The sequence below is a fragment of the Serinus canaria genome, chromosome 5 (assembly GCF_022539315.1).
Source record: "Serinus canaria isolate serCan28SL12 chromosome 5, serCan2020, whole genome shotgun sequence".
Classification (NCBI taxonomy): Eukaryota; Metazoa; Chordata; class Aves; order Passeriformes; family Fringillidae; genus Serinus; species Serinus canaria.
This window is the reverse complement of record NC_066319.1, coordinates 12,947,572-12,970,648: the sequence shown is the minus strand read 5'-3', so window position 1 is coordinate 12,970,648 and position 23,077 is coordinate 12,947,572. Positions and strand designations below refer to the sequence as shown.

At 36.5% G+C, this 23,077-nt stretch overlaps 1 protein-coding gene across 13 annotated transcripts in view; it reads left to right on the top strand.

Moving 5' to 3' along the window:
- Nucleotides 1-23,077, top strand: part of SOX6 (SRY-box transcription factor 6) — a 362,938-nt gene that overhangs the window by 193,229 nt on the left and 146,632 nt on the right. For all 13 annotated transcript variants that reach the window (XM_050975367.1, XM_050975366.1, XM_050975368.1 and 10 more), the window contains one exon: nt 1,103-1,192. In XM_050975367.1, the coding sequence (XP_050831324.1) occupies nt 1,103-1,192 (90 nt within the window). The remainder of the gene's footprint in view (nt 1-1,102; nt 1,193-23,077) is intronic.

Here is a 23,077-nt window from a genome sequence, read left to right as displayed (position 1 = left end):
CGCCTTCCACTATCCCAGGATGATCAGAACCCCATCCAGCCTGGCCTTGGACACTGCCACGATGGGGCATCCACAGCTTCTCTGGGCAATCTGTGCCAGTGCCTCACCACCCTCACAGTAAACAATTTTCTCCTAATATCGACTCTAAACCTACTCCCTTTCAGTTTGAAGCCATTCCCCCTTGAGCTGTCACTACATTCTCTTGTAAATAGTCTCTCTCCATCTTTCCTGCAGGCTCCCTCCAGGAGAATTTGCAGTCTTGTAGGCTCCCTTCATAAGAATTTCTATCTTAAAAATCACCTTTTCTAGGTATCTGCAAGGTCATCTATAATTTAGACATCAGAGCCAATTAGTTTAATTTAGGAACTGAAAAACTCCTTTATTGAAGTCTGTTATGCTCAGTATAAAATTTTGTAGTGGGATTAGGGTCTGATCATAGGAAGCTTACTGGGGCCAATCTTTTACTTTCTCCAAAGTGTAATGACTTCAGTGACAGTTTTGCCTCCAGAAGGCCTCCCAGGCTGGGGCAAAGCCTTGAAATGCATTCTGAAGTTGATATGATGAAATCCTATCTTCTAATCATTGCATGTTGTTTATAGCCTACTGAGAAAATTTCTGATACTGTGAACATCGAATATGTAGAGTGCTTTCATGAATTCCATGGAGACATTATATGAATAACTTTTGCATTGACATGGATATAAAAATGGGTTTCAGATGTCACTGTGTGCCAAATTTCCAAAAAAAGCTACTAAATCTTCATGTATAATTTCGAGTGTACAATCATTCTCAAATGAAAAAGACAGAATTCGTATATACATTGGCAATCTATGCATGTAAATTGGCAGTTAGCATGCATAAATCCTCAACGAAGTTTTTCTTTCAATTAGACCCTTGTTAAATCCATAGTAACTCCATTAACCCCAGGGGAATTACTTTGGATTTAAAATGCAGTTAAATAAGAACTCTGTGTGGCTGTTCCTTTCTAAGCTATGGTTTGACTGGTACTGGGAAAACAGTCTTAAAATGAAGGTGGCACCTGTTTTCCTGTAAGAATATGTTTCATAATTATTTCTTTTTCTTTTTTTTATTTTTATAATAGATTCATCCTGTATGGAAAAGCTACTTTCTAAAGACTGGAAGGAGAAGATGGAAAAATTAAACACAAGTGATCTCCTTGGAGAAATTAAAGGTATCTCACTAGATCAAATTTTAAATGTTTGAATATATTTTAAGAAAGGGATTGAGGATTTTTTTGAAGTTTCAGAAAAAATAATAGAAATAGCTGTCATGACTAGAGGGTGCCATTCTTTCCAGGAAACTCACCCTGATTTTTAATGTTTATCTTAGAAATGACTGATGAGTGTGCAAAAAAAAGTGGAGTATGTCTCAATCAGTTACAGGCAGTATCAGGGATGTTATCACAAAACACCAAGTTAGTTACATTAGATCACTGACATCAGCCAGACATCTCTGAGCAGAGGAAGAAATGAAGAGTTACCAGTATGTGGTACTGCTTCTTCCCAGTTCACAAACTGTGTGTAGAAAGAGCCTTCTGATTATAAAGGGTGGTAATTGTGCCATTGCTATTCTAAATCTTTCATTCAAAATAAAAAACAAAAAAACAAAACAAAAAGAAAAGGTTTCTATTAACCCCCTTATGCAGAGAAAGAGCAGGTCTGATACAATTTGGGACTTACTGAAATCAGTGCAAAATTTGTCATATCTATGGGCAGTAATTTTCAGTATTCTTGTTATTTCCTGAGCCAGCATCCTAGGAAAAGTGAAATTCTCTTGGCAATTAAGTAGTAGGTAGAAAACTTGAAGTGTTTTTCTCCACCCATCAATTCTTCCATGCATTTTCCTAGTGAAAAGAAATTCAGCATTATTGATTAAGCAACAAATTTAACATGTGCTTTTTTTTGTGCTGTGAGAAGGGGTCATAAGGCACGTTTGAGGAGTACACAAAGTACCTAAGATTTATTTCTCTTTCTTTGTATAATTTTGTTAAACTGCAGCTACAAAGGTGTGGCAACACAGAGTCATGTTCATCGTATTAATAACTCTTTTCTTTAAAATTCTTTAATGTAAAAATATATATATATTCTATTTGATGAAAATTGATGCTTAGGGATATAAGTTTCCACTGGGGAAATTGAGGATAGTTCATTTTTTTTTTTATTATACAAGTAGATGAAAGATTGGCTCTTTTTAATAAGTAAGTTATAATTGGTTCCTTCAGGACCAAAAATCTGTTGGATTCTCCTGATTTTTCTGGTAGAATTATGACAATGCATATATGTTAGGCAGGTAAGAAATCCCATAGTAATATCAGTGACAGAAACATAGCATACAATTTTGCAGGAACATGCCAAAATTGACTGCAATAAAATCTCCCCAAAATAATGTCTTGAAATCACAATCTATTTAAAGCCATATTGTCTCTTAATAGTGTGGAAAGCATTGAATGCTAGTTGAATTATTATTGTCTATTAATTGCAAAATATAGCTGCTTAGTCCTTAAATAGAAACTACTTGAATGCTATTAGCGAATCAAATTTAAAAGAGGTGGCATCTCTAACAATGCAGAGTAATGTTCTTTATTCTTTCATATGGCACAAAATGCTTTCTAATGACATCTCAGTTATTGAAAAAGAAAGGTTTGTTTTTCTGGATTTATGTTGTTCCTCCTATTTTCTTAGCATATATGTTTTCTGCAGAGGGAGTGGGTAGAGTTCTTGCTTCTCATCCTTTTCTCATCTCCCTACAAAGCACTCTCACTCAGATTTGGAAGAATTCCCAACTACCTTTTCCAGGGAAATAGCCTATTAGGTGTGTAAAAAAGATCATCTGATTAGGCTCAGAAGATTTATGAGTTGCCAGTCCCTCAGTCAGTTTCCACAGCCCATTTCCTGAGTAACCTGTCCTTAAGTTGTCATAATATCTGCAATATTCATCCATACTGCTCGTTGGCTTCCAGCAAGATGTGAAGCTGAATCTCTGCTGCTGCAGCTGCATTTAATTTTTTTAAAAATAGAACCAACATGGAAGACAAAAAATGGTTGCTGTTCTGTTGTGGTTTACACTTCAAACCTCTTGACAAAGGCATTAGTATTGTTTTATAGAGGAAGAAAACTAGGTGCAGGGTTACATAGCTGGAGTAGGAACAGGTCTGAAGTTGGAATCTTTTCCTTTGGGCTCCCAAATCCATGACCTAAACACTGTCTCCAGGCTGGTTACCTCTGAGCCATTAAACCAATATTAACCCAATAGTCTGCTATTAACTCCTATCAGCATTTGTGTACCTAAAATCAGCCCATAAAGGAAAAAAAATTCCACAAACAAATAACAATCTAGCATGTGGCATCTTGAAAACCCGATTACATGAAGGAAACAAAGCAAAGTAGGGGAAGCATACTTTAAAATAAATCCTTTCATTGTTTAAGGTGGTAGAATCCACAATCATGAAGTTCATTTTTCATGGTGATGGTTGAATTTCCAGCAAGGTAACTAGCAGGACATTCTGGGATCTGAAAGAACTAAATTTGAAAATGTATTGTCTTTGGGAGGTCAAATACATTTTTCCTCAATTTCCGTTAGATGCTAAATAATTTTATTGAGTTGATCTTGTGCAGAATTTCTGCTCATATTACTGAGAGTCTGACTTGGAGACATGAAGTGATTCAGTAAAAATAAATAAATGAGTTCATCAGAGAAAAGAAAAAGTTGAGTATAAGAAAGGAAGGTGTGGTCCTGTGAGGAACTGCTCTTTGCACTGACTATTACTGGGAGTTGTTTATTTTAGAGAGAAGGTGTTGTTCTCACTAAGGATAACCTGAGCACATATTCTTCCTCTGTGTCTGCACAACCACAGCCCTCCCCCTTCAGTGAAAGACTAGCATCTTGGTTGTGGGAAGGCAGTTCACTGAGAATCAGTGCCAGAAAAAAGGATGAAAGCAGGGAAAAAAAATGTACCACTGACACAAACTGTTTCTATTCATGTTTGGGAAGCACACAGACAAGAAGAAAAGATAATTGGCTGAGAGAAACAAATAAAAACGGTATTTTCTTGCTTTACCTTCTATATTTAGAACACAATAGTGTTAATCAAGATATAATTATAAACTATATCTATTAATTCAGACAATAGAGGCCAATACAAAAGTAACAAACAGTGAATAATTCATTTTTTCTTGGTGTGAGATTGTTCCTGTTCACAATTGCTCTTGCATAGTGTGCCTCACTTGTAAAATTGCTTTTTCTGAGTTTCTTTATTAGGATTTCAGTTATTGATAATAGTCCAGATTCTTCCTTGAATTCCAGCCAAACAAGCCATTGACTTCAGGGAGGTTGCATGAAACTGAGGAGAATCTGGCAGAATGCTTTGTAGCCAAATTCCAGTGGTTAAATAAGTCTGCTTGTTCATTTGATATGTTTATAAATGAAACCCATAGGTCAAGTTTTCAAAGGTCTCTGAAGCAGTTGACCTGAGTTAAATGCCTTGCTCACCTGGGAAAAAAACCCCAGAGCTGCCTGTGCAAATCATTTGATTGTATGCTATTTGCCAGGGAGTGCATGCAAATAGATTTATTTAAGGTATACAAGCAATTTGTTGGGCTTACATCTGCCTTTTGCAGTATTTGGTTTCTTTTGTGTAAAAATTAGGATCGGGAAATTACTTTTCATTCTAATTGTTGGTATTACATATTTGAATAAACAAAGCCAGGCAGAGCTCTTTTCTTTATTTCCAGATATTTGGGTGCACAGAGCTCTGTCCTCACCCTCCCTCACTGCATGTATTTCTGTTGCTTGGTTATCTAGTTTTTCTTCAGCAGCCACAGCTAGGCAGAGTAGCATCATTTATCACTATACCAAGTCTGTTTTAAGTTTTCTGTTTCTGTTCCAAATATAAATCTCTGGAATAGCATGGTCTTGCATGCATCAGGCAGTTGTCCTACTGAAATAGCCCTCAATGGTCTTTCTCAGCATGCAGAGTCTTTGAAGATCAAATAAGAAAGGTCAGTCTTTAAGTAACTTAAGCAATGATGTTATCGTGAAAGGGTCAGAATTGGTCCAGCAGCCTCAGAGGAGAGTGACTCCTGGGTCAGCAGCTCCTGTGCTGCAGGTTAGTCCTGTGCCTTCCATTGGAGCTGTTTACAACTGGAACTCTCTATATTTATAGGCATTGTGACTTGAATGTCACATGCTGTCTTTGTACAGTAGGCTCTATTTTGGGGAGGTGAGTGATTGGTGTCCATGGCTTTATCCAACACAGAAGGCTGTTTCTATTATGCTTCCCGTGCTTATCCCATCTCCTTTTCATTTCTTTGCTTTAGTAATAAGAGTCTAAACCCCCTGTTTTGTGTGACATGTGAACATTTAATGGCCTCAAAATATTTGGGTAGGTGGGAGGCAGAATTCCTGCTTCCTTGGGAAAGTTGAATTTAGTGCAATGAAGCTACTTCACCCACTTGATAGTCCTCTCGTAAGATAACCACAAACAGTTTTGGAAAGGATGTTTGTCCCTGGTATGGGAGCAGGAGAGACACAAGGAGGAGCATTTTTTGTGTGTATTAATGACTGGAAGAGGACTGTAAAGCACAACTGTTTGAATCCAGTTATTTAACACTCTCCATTTCTGGAATAGTCTTGGAAAGAGTTGTGCATGAATGAATCCTTGAGAAAGTTGTGGTTTTTACAGTGAATTAATTTTTTAAAAAAACATGCATGATTTACAAAACATTTTACAATGTTATTTTTGCTTCTATTTTATAAAATTTGTCTTCACAGATAAGCTTTCAGGTGTTTCTTGCTGCACTATATCAAATGTGACGTCGGTTTTGAGGAAAATAAATCTGTTTTCCTTTAGCCCTGGTCAACACTGTAGTCTGAATTTGTAGCAATTATTTTTCAGTATAATTGCTAAAAAATCTTTCTCATGAAGTCTAAGGGTACATAACAGTCTGCCTCATAAATATGTATAAATAAATATATATAAGCCTTATATCACAGAGGCACTCAGAGGTTTTTAATTATGTCACTTTGTATGGCTATAGACATTTCAAAGCTCTCCTTTGTGCTCTCTGTTATAAACATATTTTATTTCTTTTGAAGTCTGTGTGATATACATACTAGCAATTAAAAACCCAGCTCAGGCTTTGAGACACAAGGTCTTCTTAATTAAAACTCAAACAAAAGCTACAAGCAGAAGTCCCACTATATGATTAAGGTCTAAAGTGTTATGATACATTAGAATCATTGTTAACTGCTAGGATTTAAAAAATCAATACACAGGAAAAAGAATCAACTGGTTTCAATTAGTGAAACCAATGAAAATATTCAACAAAACAGCACAGCCCAGAACCCCAACACCCAAATCCTGAAGAAATTGGTCCTGATTAGGAATATCCCACAGGCTATAAAGGTTGCTCATAATGAATTTATTGCCATGATCCAATGTAGTGATATGTTCAGCTTTGTGTCACAGCTCTCCAGATCAGAGCAGTGCTTTTGTTTTGCCATTACTCCAGCCACCAGCACTTTGTGTAACATGGTACAAGGGCTGTGCTTCCAGGTCTAACCTGACCTTCTCAATTAAGACATTTCAATGCCTGAATATTTCATAAGCACTTTCAATAGTTAATATTTGCACACATTTTAGTAAATTTACTTGAAGAAGGTACTGAACTCCAAAAATAAAAAAAATATTTTGTTTATGTTTACCAAGCCCCATTGTATCTGTTATGGTCAAGATACCAGCACAATTAAGCTAATCACCAGTGTGAAACACATTCAACTATATTTTCTTACATCTTCTTGACTTATTTTTTAATATTAAATACATTTCTTCAGATTCTGGCTTTAAACAGACATACCCCCAGTTGTACAGACAGAGGATAGTTCAGTGGAAGAGACTGGACTGCTCACTGCACATAGTGCTAGTGTTTAAATTATGTACATGTAAGTCTTGGCAGCATTGAAGCTGTGTTTATCACACTAAAAAAAAAGCCAAACATTTTTGTTGCTCTAGTCTTTTGGTGAGAGGGTTGTATTTTAGTGCCTCCTCTCACAATCATGCCTACTTCTAATGTTGAAAGTTAACGACTGTTACCATTTCTAGTTCTTAAAACTCCAGAACTATAAATTACACTGTAATCAACCTTTCACATAAATCAAGTTTTCCATATTGTTGAATATATTTTATAAAAAGCATCAAGCAGGATGCATGGCCTTTAGTTGCAGGCACACAATGATTTTTTTACTTACCACAATCACAGAAATCTATATGTTTTTTACCTTATCAGTGTATATTTCTAAGCTTAACTATACAGAGGTCAGTGTATGAACTCTGTACTATACTGAAATATATATGACAGCCTAATTATATTCTGGGTTTTTTGAAATGTGTCCCAAATAATGTAGTAAGAAATAGTATCAACTGTTCATGGGAAAAAGCAACAAGATGGATAATGATGCTAATAATAAGGAACTGAAACAGCAATACATTTCTTATGCACATTACAACAGACTGCCTTCTGGAATGTCATCCATTCTTTATTTTTACAATTAGTGACAAGAAAATGTACGGTCTTAAAATGTGTTTATTTTCAATTGCCATCTGAGTTTTTTTAGCAGAAAATAGGTTTCCTATAAACTAAAAATTACAAGTCAGTTTTCTCCACTTTTTCCACAAAAAAAAAAAAAAAAAAAAAGAAGCCATTTCCCTCTGTTGGGAGGTTGTTTTGGTGGTGTATTTATATATATATATGTTGATTTTCAGTATATCAGTCATGGCTTTCTGTAATAAATACAGAGCCTTTAAATGCAGTAGAAAGGCTTCTGTATTGAAGAATGTATCACTACTTGGACCTTAGTACCTTATCCTCTGAAAGTGGCTGTCAGTGGCAAATTTTCTTTTGATCTGGTCCCAGCTTAATTGCCAATGAAATTTCTTACCTTTAGCAAAATAAAACTCCTACTGAAGACAATTATACAACCTCTTACAGAAAAGTAAGTGAATATGTAGGAGTTTGCATGGCTGAAACAAAAGGGGAAGCTCCATTTCTTGTTTTTCATCACCCTTCAGTGCTTTTGACTCTTTGTTGCTTTTTGTTACAAAATCATATTTGAGCAAATTGATGAATGTCAGCATTTATCTAGAAAAATACATATAGGCACAATATGGAAAGGACTGACATTTTCTGGGCAGTTTGGATGTTGTGGAAACCTCCAGATGTACTTTTATCAGTCTTTTGTAATTGGTGTTTCATATTCAGGGGACTTTCAGTGCCATATAAAGAACACAATGTCCTGCAGAATTCTGTCCATGGACACATTTCAACCTGTGGAAGGGTGTAAGGAAAGGGCAAACTTACACTAATATTTCCTCAGCATACTCTTCCAATTTCCCACAAAATATGATTAATGGGTTGCTTGATTCAGAGGTGGTAATTTGGGTTTAATGACCCTTGATAGAATTATCATCTATGAGCATGTCCAACCACTTTTGAACCCTTTAGCAGACAGCTGCAAAGTCTGTGGGGATAAGCTCAGCAGTTAGCAATATGGTGTATATTTGCACCCAGCACCTTGCAGGTAGATCTTAAAATGGACATTCTTAGAATGAGCTGTTCCCTGCTCAATTCCTCTGTTACACTCTGCTCTGTCACTGTTCCAGCTTGAAAAGGAAAAAAGTATTTATTTATTCTTTATATATATGCTTCTGCACTCTCAGCCTTCTCTTCTGCAGCTTATTTGGAAAAAAGACCCCTTGCATAAAATAAAACTTTCTGAGCAACATCAAACTTTGGTACTGAATAATGAGAACCTTTGTGGCATTCCTTTTCACTTTCAGTTTTAAACTCCATTTCTGAACAGAAAGTTGTGCCTTAGAGTGGGATGGTGATGTGTGGATATTGTGTGGTAATGAGGATGTCCTGATGATATCAGAGATCTCAGGTTCTTTTTTTTTTTCTCAAGAGCTATGTAAAAATACCTTAACAAATTGAGGCAAGTCAGAAATGTCATCTCTAAGACTCAAGGCACATAGCATTAGTATTGAGGAAAAATGAAGCAGGAGCACATTTAGTAACTGCCCTGCAACTGATGATAGCAAGAACACAATGTGCAACCTGACCCAGCCACTGCCTCAAAAGCTTAAGCTCAATGAGGAATAGGAGAAGAAACACAAGAAGGGTTGTCCTTGTCCCCTCTAAACAAGTTGACCTTTCAGAGGAGGTTAATTATCAGTGTTTTTTTCAAGATATCTTGATTTGTTTAACTGTGTCACCTCACTTAGGATCTGACCAATGACATCTGACAGTTTTCTGCCAAAGGGCAAATCTAGCCAAACTGGGCTCATTTTCCTTGTTTTCACCTCCTCCTGCCAACATTAAAGTGATTTCAGGCTAATCATGATCCCCTTGCTCCAGTCAGGTCGTTCACAATACTGTCCCCTTACTTGGTGAGTGAATTGATATCAATTCACTATGTCCCTTCTGTTCCTCCCTCAAATATTTATGGTGGATTAAAGTAAATAATTTATCTTTTTTCCATCCCAACAAAAATTTTTTTATTGTTTTGTTCTGGCACAATTTGCCTATAGAGAAAATTTCCAGAACAACCATAAAGATGAAGTCCCATCAATCAATTAATACCAATATATGAATTTTAAAGAAAATAAAAAGAAATATTGAAATAATTTCCATAGAAATTTGTTTGAACTGAGGAAACACAAATCTATGAAGGATGTAACCTGCCCTGATCCTATGACTTCATTGTTGGTATTACTCTCTGTGATAATAATAATAATGGATTTATAGCCAGGGAACTTGATCAAAACTGGATCTTGGTCATCAGCTCTCACAGTGAAATCATGTTATTATGAACATACCTTTCTCACCCTTTTTTCTTTAAATTGCTGTTAGTTTAACCCACATATCGTAATATTTACCTTAGTCTGTATTGATATACTTTAGCAAAGTTTAATATTAGACATGTTGTCATAAATGTTCTTGAAGAGTTATCCAAGATTAAGCTGAGACCTGTTCTTAAGCTGCTTAAAATTTGTTGCCCCATAGATAGCAGTAATGAGAGGCTAGCACACTCATGTTGGGAGTGAATCTTCATGTCTATTAAGATTTGTTTGAACAGGTTTCCATCACAACAGGTGCACAATTACTTTATGAGTAAAATATTATCAGCCTTCCAAATTAGCCGGGGCAAAATGCAAGTTGTCTGATTAAATAATCAAACTCAATACTTAAAATGCACTTGATTTCCACAGGAATTTTAAGATGCTAAGTCCCAGTCTATCAGTGAAACTGTGATTGTTTGCAGCATGCAAGTAGCTGCTTGTAGAGTATCCTGTTTGGTATGTTTTACATAATTCACCCTACATTATACAACAGAAAACCACTAAAAAAGCGTATAATAACGGGTTTTACTTCTAGTAAAACAATTTTAATCTTCCAATGAAGGTATTATATTGTGCATTAAAATCAGAAAAAAAAGTGTGCCTCTAATGGAAAATAGTTTGAAAGTGTTCTGTATTCAATTAGGAGGCACATCAGTCTGGAAATACAAAACCCAATGTTCTTTTAAAATAATTTAGTTTATGAAGAGGGAGGAACTAGAGAAAAATCCTGTGAGTCTGAAGTGCAGATTGCAGATCACATGTGTCACCAGTTACTGAATAGCTTAGTAAACACAGTAACTCAGAGACCCAAGAAATGAGTAAAATCTGAAACAGTAGGCTCACCACAAAGGGGAAACTTAGCAGTGCAGCTTTCAGGCACAGATCTTACACAGGTAACTGTTTGTTTTCATATCTGAATCTGTTTGTCAATCAAGGAATGCTGTGAATCAAGAGATGGGATCTCAAATACAAAACCACAAAGTCAGAGACAGCATCTGGAGGAGCTCCAAGCCACAAAAATTAGGGAAGAAACACAGAGGGAACAAAAACTGTAAATGCTTGCATGGATTCTGCCTCTATATACATTGAATTTAAATAATTGTGTTGATACATCAGTAATAATAATTGCTGATAAAAATTATAGTCCTTATTTTGGGCAGCAATATGTTTTACTAAATGTGAAATTAAAGGCAATTTGTATTAATTAGGGATAATATGAAAGTATGTAAGCGGTTGACATTTCCGACATTTTTAAACACACTACTATGTGTGAAGATAGATCTTTTGCATTTGTTTTGGCCTGGAAATACTGTGGATTGATATGTGCCCCTGAAGTATTCTGTTGACATAAGATCCCAGTTCTAACCCCTGAGATCAGAAAATTATTTATAGTTCACTGTAGTTTGAAATTTAATGATGGGATTTGATCTTTGATGTAACTGTTTAGTAGACAATTGTAATTCTCCCTGAAAGCTGGAATGCACCCTTAGTACAGCTACTAAAGCAAAATCTTTTAGTTGCAGGTGGCACACTCAGATTGCAAGATTTAAGAAGTCATTGTAGTGTATACAGATATTTTATGCAGACTTACACAAATTACTTGTTCTAAATGCGGGGAAATTTACAGACATCAAATCTCATTTGGTAACCTCAAAAGAACAAGCTTATTAAGGAAGGTCAAGAAAATGAAATGGGCATAGCTGTTCTGTGGTTTAGTTTTTCCAGATTCCTTAAGAACTGTAGAGAGCCTATTGGCTTCTAATTGAAAGTTTTACTTTCAATCCCCTCCTCTGGTGCCAGGACACAGTTGCTGGGATTCAGCAAAAGTCACGGGATGATTGTGGATATATTTTTAGGGGCTGTAGAAAAGAGAAGTTTTCTACTTCAGGATGTATTTAATTGACCCTCCTGTCTGGTTTTTTTGGTGGTTGTTGTTGTTGCTTTCTTCCCCTCCCAGGAGTTATACAGTGTAATTTTGTGCCTCTCAGGCTTTGGCCAAAGACAGGGTGCCCACTTCTGAAGGATAAGGGTTTTTCTAAAAAGAAATACTTAATCCTATCAGGTTAAGGTCTGCCATTTTTCAAGATAGCAGGGATAGACAAAGGCACTTTGTGTCTCTGCATACTCTCAGAAATATATCCCACCATCAGGCAAATATCAACACTTGGTGCTAAGAGTGGGACACAGTGAAAATTCTCCCTCTGCTGACCTGGCAAAACCACAGTCTGTCTATACACATAGCTAAAGTTCAGTTAATTTAATAGCTAGGGGAGGTTCTTCTCCCACTTTGCCTCTTCCTGTCCTCTTCCATGTGTATTGTACTCAAAACCACTGAGAAAAACTTTCCTGAGCCTTATTTGCAACTACTGAAAAGTGCTGTGGTGATCAGCAGCAAATAACCCACGACAGAATATAGGTGTAAATTGCTCATTAGCTGAATCTGCCATAAAGAATTCACATTATGATGTCTGTGTCTATGTAAAATATTCACATACATTGAACACGTAGAAATTAATATGGAGTTCAAGTTTGGAAGTAAGAGAAAACTGAAGGTTGATGTATTGAAAAGGAATGATTTTTAGCTGGTTTTAACAAAACAGTCTTCACAAAAGACAAAATCATTCCTTCCCAAAGGCTCACTCCAACACATACAGCACAACTGGATGGGGCTCTGAGCAACCTGGTCTAGTGGAAGTTGTCCCTGCCCGTGACAGAGGGGCTGGAATGGGAAGATCTCTGAGGTCCCTTCCAACCCAAGCTGTTCCATGTTTTTGTGACCTGGTAAAGGAGAGCACTGCCCCTCACTTCTCAAAGTCAGATCATGCTGACCAGCTGGCATCACCACTGCCAAGGCTGAGACTGGGGCTCCTGTTCAAAATGATAGCATTCACAGACTCAGTTTTGAAAGAGCTCATTTTCAGTGGCTCAGGAATTCAAGATGTATGTGTTTAATGTTCTTGACTGACAGCTAGAAGATAGGAAATAGTTAAAAGATACTATGAGAATTAGAAAGTTAGTTGGTAAGCTAGGCAATGTTTTTGCCATCTGTCCCTAGTCAGGCTTTTAGAACCTTAGTAGGGCTATTTTTTGTCAGTATTAGCTATGTCATAGCAGGTGTACAGTTGGTTGGGCAACTGAGGGTTATTCCTTCCTGAACTAAATTAATAAATAAATCAATGAGTTCTTGACCTTGATAGAGTTTTTCTTGTTTGTTTGGTTTTTTTGGTTTTTTTTTTTTTTTTTGCATAGGGAAAGAAATGTAGAGAGAGTGTATGAGAGTGTTACCTTAAAAATGCATTTTAATGTATTCTCTTGTATTCATTCATCCTCTTATACAGGCTGATTGTCTTATGCAGAGTTCAGTCTATATATGTTGAGCCCATGACAGAGCTGAAGCTGCAGGCTTTCCTTTCCTGCAGACTGCTGCTATCCCCTAAATGCAGGACATTTAGGGTACTCTAGAGCAGAAAAACCTTATCTTTGCTATGGCACATTGAGCTAATGCTCCAAGGAGGAAATTGAAAACTTGTAAGTGAATGCAGTCCACACCACTTGGAAGTTACCAAAGTGATATTGAAAAAGTTCTAGAAAGTCATATCACAACATCCCAAGTCCTCCAGCAGTCCTTCAACAATATTTCTACTTATATTTCCATTTATTTTAATATCCTGAAACAGCAAAATATATTGATAGTTATACTTTAGAAGTTGCTGTAAGGATGTGGTTGAAAAGTATTTTGTGCTAAGTTTATTACCTATATGAAACTCAAATTGAGTAACTTTAGGTTTTGACCAAAACCTGTCAGCCCTAAGTTCAAGGTGTACAGACCATCACATAGATCCTCATGTCCAGGTTCTCATGCTCACTAGTTGGTGTTGCACGACAGAAAAGTGAATAAAACTACTTGTGTGTTAAGGAAAGACAGTTGGCCAGCCCATAGGTGTGAATTTCGGTAGAGGGAAAGCAAATCTTGATAGAAAAAGTCATCCAGTACTGTATTGGAAGGGCTAAAGTTGTAAAGAACTCAGAGAAAAAACTGATTTCAGGAGTAATCACAAATGCAGACACAGGAATGAGGAAGAACAGGGGAAAATTACACTTTTGCACTAATATTATCTCTACCTCGGGCCAATTTCCAGGGATTTCTAGATCCTGGTGGGGTTTGTGTATTTTGAATAGGTGAAATAGATTCCTCTTCCCTCTTCCAAACACCTGTCCACTCTGCCCTTGAAGCCATAGAGAGCTTTCAGCCAGCAGCAGCATTTAGATTCCATGGCTGCAGTGTCAGCTGGGGGAAGAATCACATCAGGATCAAGTTAATTGAAAACTTTAAAGGTAATATTATGTGATTCCCACACATTTATCTCATTTTTCAAAATAGTTTAAGATATCATCTGAGTCAATTGGTCTAAGGTGCTTCAAACATTTTTGAAAACATGGCCACAGGGACATTTGCAATAGTGAGAAGCCTAAATCTCTTAAAAAACCTGGCTCAGAGACACCTAAATCTGACAAACCCCTTGGAAATTTACCTGGGATCTTTGCAGGTGCAAAGAGATTAAAATTTTGATTTAAAATTTATCTAAAATTCATGGAGAGGAAATAGCAACAAAATACATTGCTTAAATTCAAAATTATTTTGCAGTCACAATTAGCCTTCATTTAAGTTGACATTATTTCAGCATCACAGTTAGACTGAAGTAACTTCTGAGAAACACCTCAGAAACATTGCCTTCAGTTGCAACAGGTGTGTTCTTCCAGAAAAAAAAAAAAATTAAATAGGAGACTTAAAAAGAAGTTGATTAACTTTGAAAACCAATTGAGAGTAGTCTCAATTGGTTTTGAAAATCTCTTTTCCCTGCTTCTGCTGCTTGTTTGAGTTCTTTGTTTGAGTGTCTTGTTAGGAAGAAAAAAATAATGCTGCAGTTATGGTTAGTGTAGAACTAAAATAATGAAAATACAGCCTGGACAGTATTAAGTTGTGTTAAGGAGAGAGAAACAATTAGAAGATCCTGATTTCTTTAATATATCCCAGGTCTATTTATAATATATTGAATTAGAATGCTGTTATAGTGGAATCCAAACCTACATATTCCCCCTGCTTCAAGACTTATTGTGAAGCATTGTAACACTGTGTTTAAAGTTTTGCTAAATCCATGCCTTTGAATATTGGATTATATTAAGACTTTTGAGCAGGCAGTGTTTATATTTTCTTTCTGAGTGATCCTGTTTCAGTGGTGGAATACATCTGAAAGCACAAAAAAACCCCCTGATACCATTCTGGGCTGGGGCTGTGAAGAACTTAATTACCAAAGACTCTGTAGCAAAGGGCTGTGTTAAATGTTTTGGTTTGTGATCAACTAGGTACACAAATAAATTGAATTAAGGAAAGTTCTGAGTGCACTTTTAGTCGCTTCTGAGAATCATCTGGCTAAACACACTCCTGCTTGTGGTTAGGGTGTAATTATTCCAGAACACTCCAGGAATATGTGTGGAGCTGCAGTCTGCAAATGCAGGCCACCCCCTTTGTATTCTGGTTAATGTGATTTAGAAGGTTTTTCTCTTGTTAGAAATCTTGCCTGATAATTTTGTAGTGTATTTACAGGAGCTGGTCATAGAATTCTAATTTGCTCTGGATTGCATTATTCAAATTATTTATTTATAAAATAAACCCTCAGGGAACAAGAGCATAGTTTACTTGTTTGGGTTTTGTTTCTCATGCCCATTCAGTGATGTTGTGGTTATTTCTAAAGACATATGATAATTCTTATTTGTAGAATTAACATGCTCTGCTGAATTTTTCTTACAGATTGTTAGGTTGTGTGCAGCAGATAAGTAGCACTTTCAATTTATGACTCTTTGATTATGAACTAAATTTAAAATAATATTCAGATTTACAAGCCTAAAGCTGCCACCTAATGCCATTATTAATGAACATATCAATGGACTTCTTTCAAAGCCCACTGAAATGAGAGTAAATCCTTTAACTCACTTCTCTGGGCACATTCTAAACATATAAAATTTTGTTGCTTTTCCATACATATCAAAGGCTTTTGACTAAATTGTCTCTTCTCAGATGAGGTAGGAAGTTTCTTCTTTACAGCTTCTCTGATAGACAGGCTATGCTAATGTCCTTGTTTTGCAATAAACTTTGCTTCTTCATTACTTATCACCAGAGGCAATAAAAATCTTCAGAGGCAAATATAAGTTTTTCATTGATATACTTGTTTGTATTTGTAAGACATGAAAGATGAACATGTAATTAGGATCAAAATTAAAATTTATATTTTAAGTATATAAATCTTACAGTACTAATACTCCTCATATTTATATTTAGACATTTCTGAGTCGTGTAGCTAATAATTACTAACTAAGAAGTCGTGGAAGTAACTTATTTAACAAGATATAAAAAGTAACTGCAAGACATCAGAAGTCAGAGTACATTTCACAGGGGCACATCTCCTCTCCTGTGTATATTGAGCATTCTGGATGCAGCAGAAGAAATGCATTTGGGTTACAATTTTCAGTATAGGAAAAGAGGCAAGGCTCCTGGAGTGTTCTGGGGTGTTATCCTCAGTGTTACCATTAAGGCAACTGAGCCCAAATAATTGAATCCTAACATGGAAATCAATTAGCTTTTTAATAGAAAAGCTGTAGTGGCTCCTATGGAAAAGATTTCTACCCTTCCTGCACCCACAGAGAAAAGAACTAATTCCTGTCCTTGTTCTCCTAGCCCTTCATGGCACACAGCTTCACTGCATTGTGCTCCTCAAAACTGCATTATCCCCCAGGAAGACACAGTGAGGAGATATGGGTTTTTGTTTTTTTTTTTTTTTCCACCTGATTTTCACATGTCCAGCTGCAGAATTACACACAAAAGCTGCATGGAGTTCAACTGCTCCTTTTTCTTGCCATCACCCTATGGATGTACTTGTGGACATTAAAGTGTAAAGTGTTCCCCACTATTTAAAGAGAAGAATCCCATTGTTTCTGCAAATACTGTGGCAAAGAGCAGGAAAAAAAATTTAAGACCTCCTTTTCTGTAGCTTGCTCTTAAAAATTGAAAACTTAATTAAAGCATATAATTCTTTTTTTTTTTACCTTTCATTATTAATCCATAGTTTAGACAATGGAGAAGACTGGAAAAAACCCAAACAAAAGCTTCTTTTACATCATGAATCTTTTTCAATGAAAGTCAAATAATCAGCTACAGAAATCACAAATAACTAGCTCCTGTTAGGTAAGGAAATTAATGTCATCTAATTCATATGAACTATACTCATCAAATGAGACATTAAGAGAACTTCCTCTAAATTCAGCTTCCTTCCAGCCACTTTTATGCATGTACATATACAATTCTCTTTCCAGAATAAGATTAGATAGCACAGATATTCACTTTATCCCTGTGACTGAAGATATGAGTTTTAATTGGAGAGCTCTTCCTTCTAAATAAGTGCTAAATTTTTGCACTTGCATGGGAAGAAATACTAGTTTAAAAAGAATGAAAAATTGTATAGATTTTGAAATTCTATCATGTTTACAAAATGAAAAAAAATAAGATTAATAGCACTGAGAAATCACTTGTTAAAGTTTAAATTGAATATGGGAAAAAAATTGCTTTTATGCAGCTGTGTGTTGTTAGTAAAGAACAATCAATGAAATGGAGCAATTTCAAAATCAGTCCTGAATTCTCCATCTAAATTTCTTTCTTCAGTAAACTCCCAATCTTTTCATGTTCCTTGATAAGATCCTACTTACTCCAGACTGTCATCAATTGTGACTCTCAACACTGTAATTCCAAAGAATACACTACCTATGATTGTATATAAGAAAAAGAAAATCAAGGAAATCTCATTTCACATCTAAAAGAGGATGTTACAAAAATTATCTTACCACACATATGAATATTAGAGATGGGTTAGCAGTCATATTCAATCCTTCCCATCAAGGCACAGCTGCAAATATTAGGAAAAATATTTTTTTTTCTTCTTTTCTGGAAAGGATATATGTAGGGATTTTCTATTGAATTCAAACATCTAAAAAATTGCTTAATTTAATTAGGATACAGTGAGACTACTAGTGCAGAAGAACTTCATTCAGCAAATGTTAGGAATCAGAAGAGAAAAATAAAAATGGAAAAACTTATCCAGAAAACAAAATAATGTTTAGGAAAAAATGCTGTTGTGTTGGGATTCCTTGGAAGCTGTTGTAAAAGGTTGGGCAGTATTTCTCTGTGTAAGCACTTAATTCTCAGTTTTACATCTGTAGCTTCACATTAAACTATAAACAGCTCATGGAGAGAGTTTAATAAGAAAGTGCATTTAAAATGTCTAATACTGAGTGCACAGTTTTTTATGCCAAATGATGCTGTCAAGAAAAAGCAGCCTCAGACCTAAACCTGGGATATGCCAAATACAGTGAATTTTCTAGAAACTGAGGTGAGGTTTTTTTTTTTTTTTTTTGTCTTCTGTTTGACAAGTCTGCTATTTTTCCTTCTACAATTACAAAATTTAGGCCCAACTAATGAAAGTGTCCCTGTGTTTTGGGTCAGGTTCAGAGATAAAATAATAGGGAGGGAAGGTGAACAACTGGCTTCACTTAGTGTTTGTAGGAACATGGGGATCAGCTCTCATGCCATTGTAAATACAGGGTGTTTCTGCTGAAGGTTTTGATCTACATGTGTGTGTAGACAATCTACAAGAGAGAGCTAGACCTGCTGAATCGACAATTCCAGTGCAATGGAGAAGCAACAACCATTGTATTTACTGTGGGACTTGATTTTCCTGATATTTAATATTTGTGTCCCATTATCAGAAGGAAAAGCTTCAGATATCTCCATTTCTCTGTGAGACTTCCCCTGTTTTGCTACGTGACAACTTAAATCCTTGTAGGACTACTGGCTTGAAGTTAGTTTTATAGCTCTTGCAAATGAGAAAAATAAAGGCTTTAACTTCTAAACCATGTTTATGACTCTGGTCTTCTGGAGGAAGACATTTTGATCTGCTAGTTTTGCTTATGCTTAATGTGTGTCCTGATATGGAAAACAAAATAAAACCAATCTTGTGCTTTTATCACTTACCAGAATAATGTCCCCAAGAAAAGCTGATAAACACCATCCTTGTGGGATGGTTGCACAGAGGTGCTTCTGATGCTGCAAGTTTATTCCTGCTATGACATTTGAGTATTTCTGCTACTCTTACTGGCACAGCTCCTGATATCGCAGTGTGGATTCTTCTACAGAGGAGGAACCGGTGTATAAGTAAATGTGGGGTAGATTTTGTTTGTTTGTTTGTTTTTATCTTTTTTTTTTCCTAATATACTATTTCTTTCTGTGGCCCAGAAGTATAGTTTGTAATCTTTGCTGTTGCTATCCTCAGCATATCATCCTCCTCCCTTTCCCCCTCTATGATCTAGGGAAGTAATGTCATCTGTATTTAAATGGGAAAATCTGAAACTGAAGGGTCAGGGTATTTTTTCAGCTCTCAAGTCCTGAATGAGTGCCTTAAATGGATGGGCCATCTTTATTTTCATTTGTATTTTATTTTCTACTTTGGAAACATTGGAATCAAGTATTAGAATCAATAATAATATTAATCATGTGAACTTTACTCCCTATCTAACACCACCATATTTATCTTATTTTGTTGTGCTATGCCCTGGGTTACAGTCTACTCAGTTGAAATTGCTCATTTTTCTCTTTATCTCATATTTTAGTGTTTGTATCACAGATTGCTCAGAGCCTGTGGCCTCTCCTATATCCTTATATTCTAACTCAACAGGAACAGGTTGGCTATGAGTTTTAGTTGAAATGTATAATATGCATTTTCCCGTTTATATCCAGCAATACAATTTTTCCCATTTAGACTCTGAACAGTTCATATTGAGTATATATGAAGCTTTTCTAAACCTACTGAAAGCACTAAACCATTTACAACCAAATCTCTACTTGCTGCTGAAAAACCCTACAAATAATATATTCAAAAACTCATTCTCTTCCTTCTGTGTGCACACATATGAATTAACACTTAGTGTGTACTTTTAATATCATTTAGAGTATAAATTTACAATTTCTGGATTTGAGAGAAATTCTAAGAAATGAGCCAAAGTGGGTTTTAGTTATATTTTTTAATTTATTTTTTAAAATAGAACACAATAGTAAAATAAAATTGTATCTGTGAGATAGTAACAACATCTCTAAGCATATTTGAAGTCCTCTAAGGCTTATGTCAGACAGAGTTCTTCTTTTCATGTGTGTGAAAGGAAGTCAGGAGTCCGAGAGACTTGCTGGAATTCTGCTTTTTGCTGGGCACTGGTTTGGAGGAGGGGGAGGTTGAAGCTCTGGCTAACATCACATTCTTTCCTGCATTCCTGACGTGGATTACATTTTAGGACTCAACTGTAGATTCACCACACTGCTAAAAATGGTGCAAAGTTTCATTGTGCTGGTCCATGAGCTGAGCAGGAACTTAGTCCAAAGCTTTGCCTGGCACCCTGCTTTGACAGCTATGGGGCTGTTTGAGAGAAACCTGGGAGCAGTTCCTGTTGGTGCAGTCACTGCAGTGTTTTTTTGAGTGCATTGTTTTACTTTGATTGGAACTGCTGTGAAAAGCAGTCAAGGAAGAAAACCTCTGAACGTAAGGTATTGCTCAGAAACACTTGAGAATTGCTAAGAAACCATGCAAGGGCAACAAGTCCACTGAATATGTGAGAAAAAAAAGAAAGATATTTGGAGGAGCAAAGCTAAGGTACAAGATTTGCTGGACCTACTATGGCATGTAAACCTGCCCCAGGTGATGGCAAATCTTTAGGGGAAATATTCAGCTGGATTACTACAGACATTCTCGTGACTTGTTCTTAATGCTGAATAAATGGTTTTGGGATGTTTGAAGAAGGAATAAATCCATCACATTCTTTTGAGGAGGGAAAAAACAACAGAGCAGGAAGCTTTAGGTGGTTGGATGGGGCTCAGTTGAACGTGGATACTCCGAGGTGCCTGGGAGGGCACCTGTGCCCAGCTCAGTGTCAGGCAGAGATCTGGAGCTGAGGAATGGGTGAAAGCCTTGGGATGAGCCAAGCTCAAGGGCAATGGGTGCAGGAGCCCAGTGCTGGCTGTGAGCTCAGCTCAGCCAAAGCCAGGGAGGTGCTTGTGGGGCCCTGTCCTTGCCCTTGCCTGACTGTGGGCACAGTGACATGTGACAAAGAAGGGTCAGCATGGCCTTGCTGAGTTGGTTTCGTGTTCACTCAGCTATTTGGCTGGTTTTTGGCTAATCCAAGAGAGGCAGGGCCATGATAAATATAAGACTGTTTTAAAAGTCTCCTGTTTTGCAAATCATAGGAGTTTCAAATTGCTCCCACCTAAGTAATTGCTGCAACGTGTGAGTTTTAGTATTGTGGAATTAGGAGTAAACTTGTGGGTTATCAGTAAAGCATTTTCATCCTCCTCATAAAGTATAACTAGTTTAAACTCTTTTTTGTTTTTCAAAATATGACATACTTTTCTCTACAGAATATTTTCAGTAGTTCCTAATATTAATTCCCATTACTGTCTGTGGACTCTGGTAGTAAAATTTCCTTGCTCAAAGCTGAAAATGCAGAATCATTTTGAGACATCAGGGAGGGGAGGGATCTTACACCTTCCCAAGAGAAGGAATCCGGTGTGTTTTGCATGCTGGACGTGTTTGCTGTGTTGCTTTCTGCACTGGGATGCTACAAAGCACAATGGGAGCATTTATAAAACTTTTTATTGACTAAGAACGGGACAGTAGCATATGGGAACACCAACAATTGCTAACTGATCATGAAATAAAGAAATTCCAGTATTCTAGTGTTATAAAAAGAAGGGGGGAAAAAAAAAAGTCATTCAGAACTTAGTCATATTGGTTCAGCTGTTGTAACCAAAGACTGATAAGATAATAGAGGTCTTTGTGGCTGTTTTCTACTGAAATGCTTTATCTTTATGATACACTTGGGGCCCTTTAGAGTGGAAGCTTTTTAAACTGCTGCTGGAGTTAGAACTCAAATTAGATGCTGTTGCAATGGCAAGGGGGCTCCTTAGTCAGGCAGCCCTCACAAAGTGACTTTTATCTCCGAAGCCCTTCCATTAGATTGTTACTTTCTTCTGTTTTCCCTGTTTATTTTTGTTGACTTTTGCTGCCCTATTTTGTGGCATTTAGAAGGTGACCCAATCAAGAAAGGGTAAATGCTAAATGCTGGACAGAGCCTGTGAAGTGGAAACATCACAGCCCATCTGATGTGTGCTGCAGACTGCAGTGTTAGACAGAATGGTTTAACCAGGTTATCTCTGGGAAGCTAAGATCAAATACTCTTTCTTTTATGTCTAGCATTGTGTTCTTGCTTTCTTTTCAGTGTCCATAAAATAATAAAATCCTCTCCCCTCTAACAGAGGGATTGAGTCACAAAGGCTTTTTTTTTTTAAAAAGGAAAAAAAAGGCTGAAATTGCTTAACTTGATTCAGAATCATTTTTGATTGTTGCTTGAACTGTTTTGGCTGATGATACTTTGGAGCTGTAGTTATGTGATTTAAAGCCCTACTTAGCTTCTGGCAAAGTCCACACTTCTTTCTTGCATTACTGCCTCCTGATTTCATGAAAGTCACACAATGTGTTTGTTCTGTAAACGTAACAGGAGTAATGATTTGTGATTTATTAATTTGTATTTCCTGTAAGCATATGGAGCAAAAGTTAGTTTAGATGCAGTGCATAAACAAGGATGATATTTGTCATGTTTTACACTAATCACAGAATTCAAGAGAACCAATAATGCTTTGCAGCTGTGTAGAGTTTCCATGCAAAGATCTCAAAGCACTTCAGAAACATTAACTAACCAGGCATAAAAACCTCTGATTGGTAGTGTTTCACTTTGCCTACATGTTGGGACCCTGAGACCCATTCAAGAACCCACAGTAATTTTGTGTCACAGCTAGGAACCCTACTTTAGCAAGCTATGGATCATGCCTATAAAAGTTTTTGTGTATTTATGACTCCAGTACTTTGTCTTTTATTCACTTGATAGAACATGTGGTTTTACCTCGATTTCTTTTCCTGAGAGTCAGAGAGATTAGTTTAAATTATGCTATGTAAGCCTAGAAGTCTATTTTTTGTTATGCCTGTTTCTTTTTTTTTTCCCTTACCAGCAGTTACT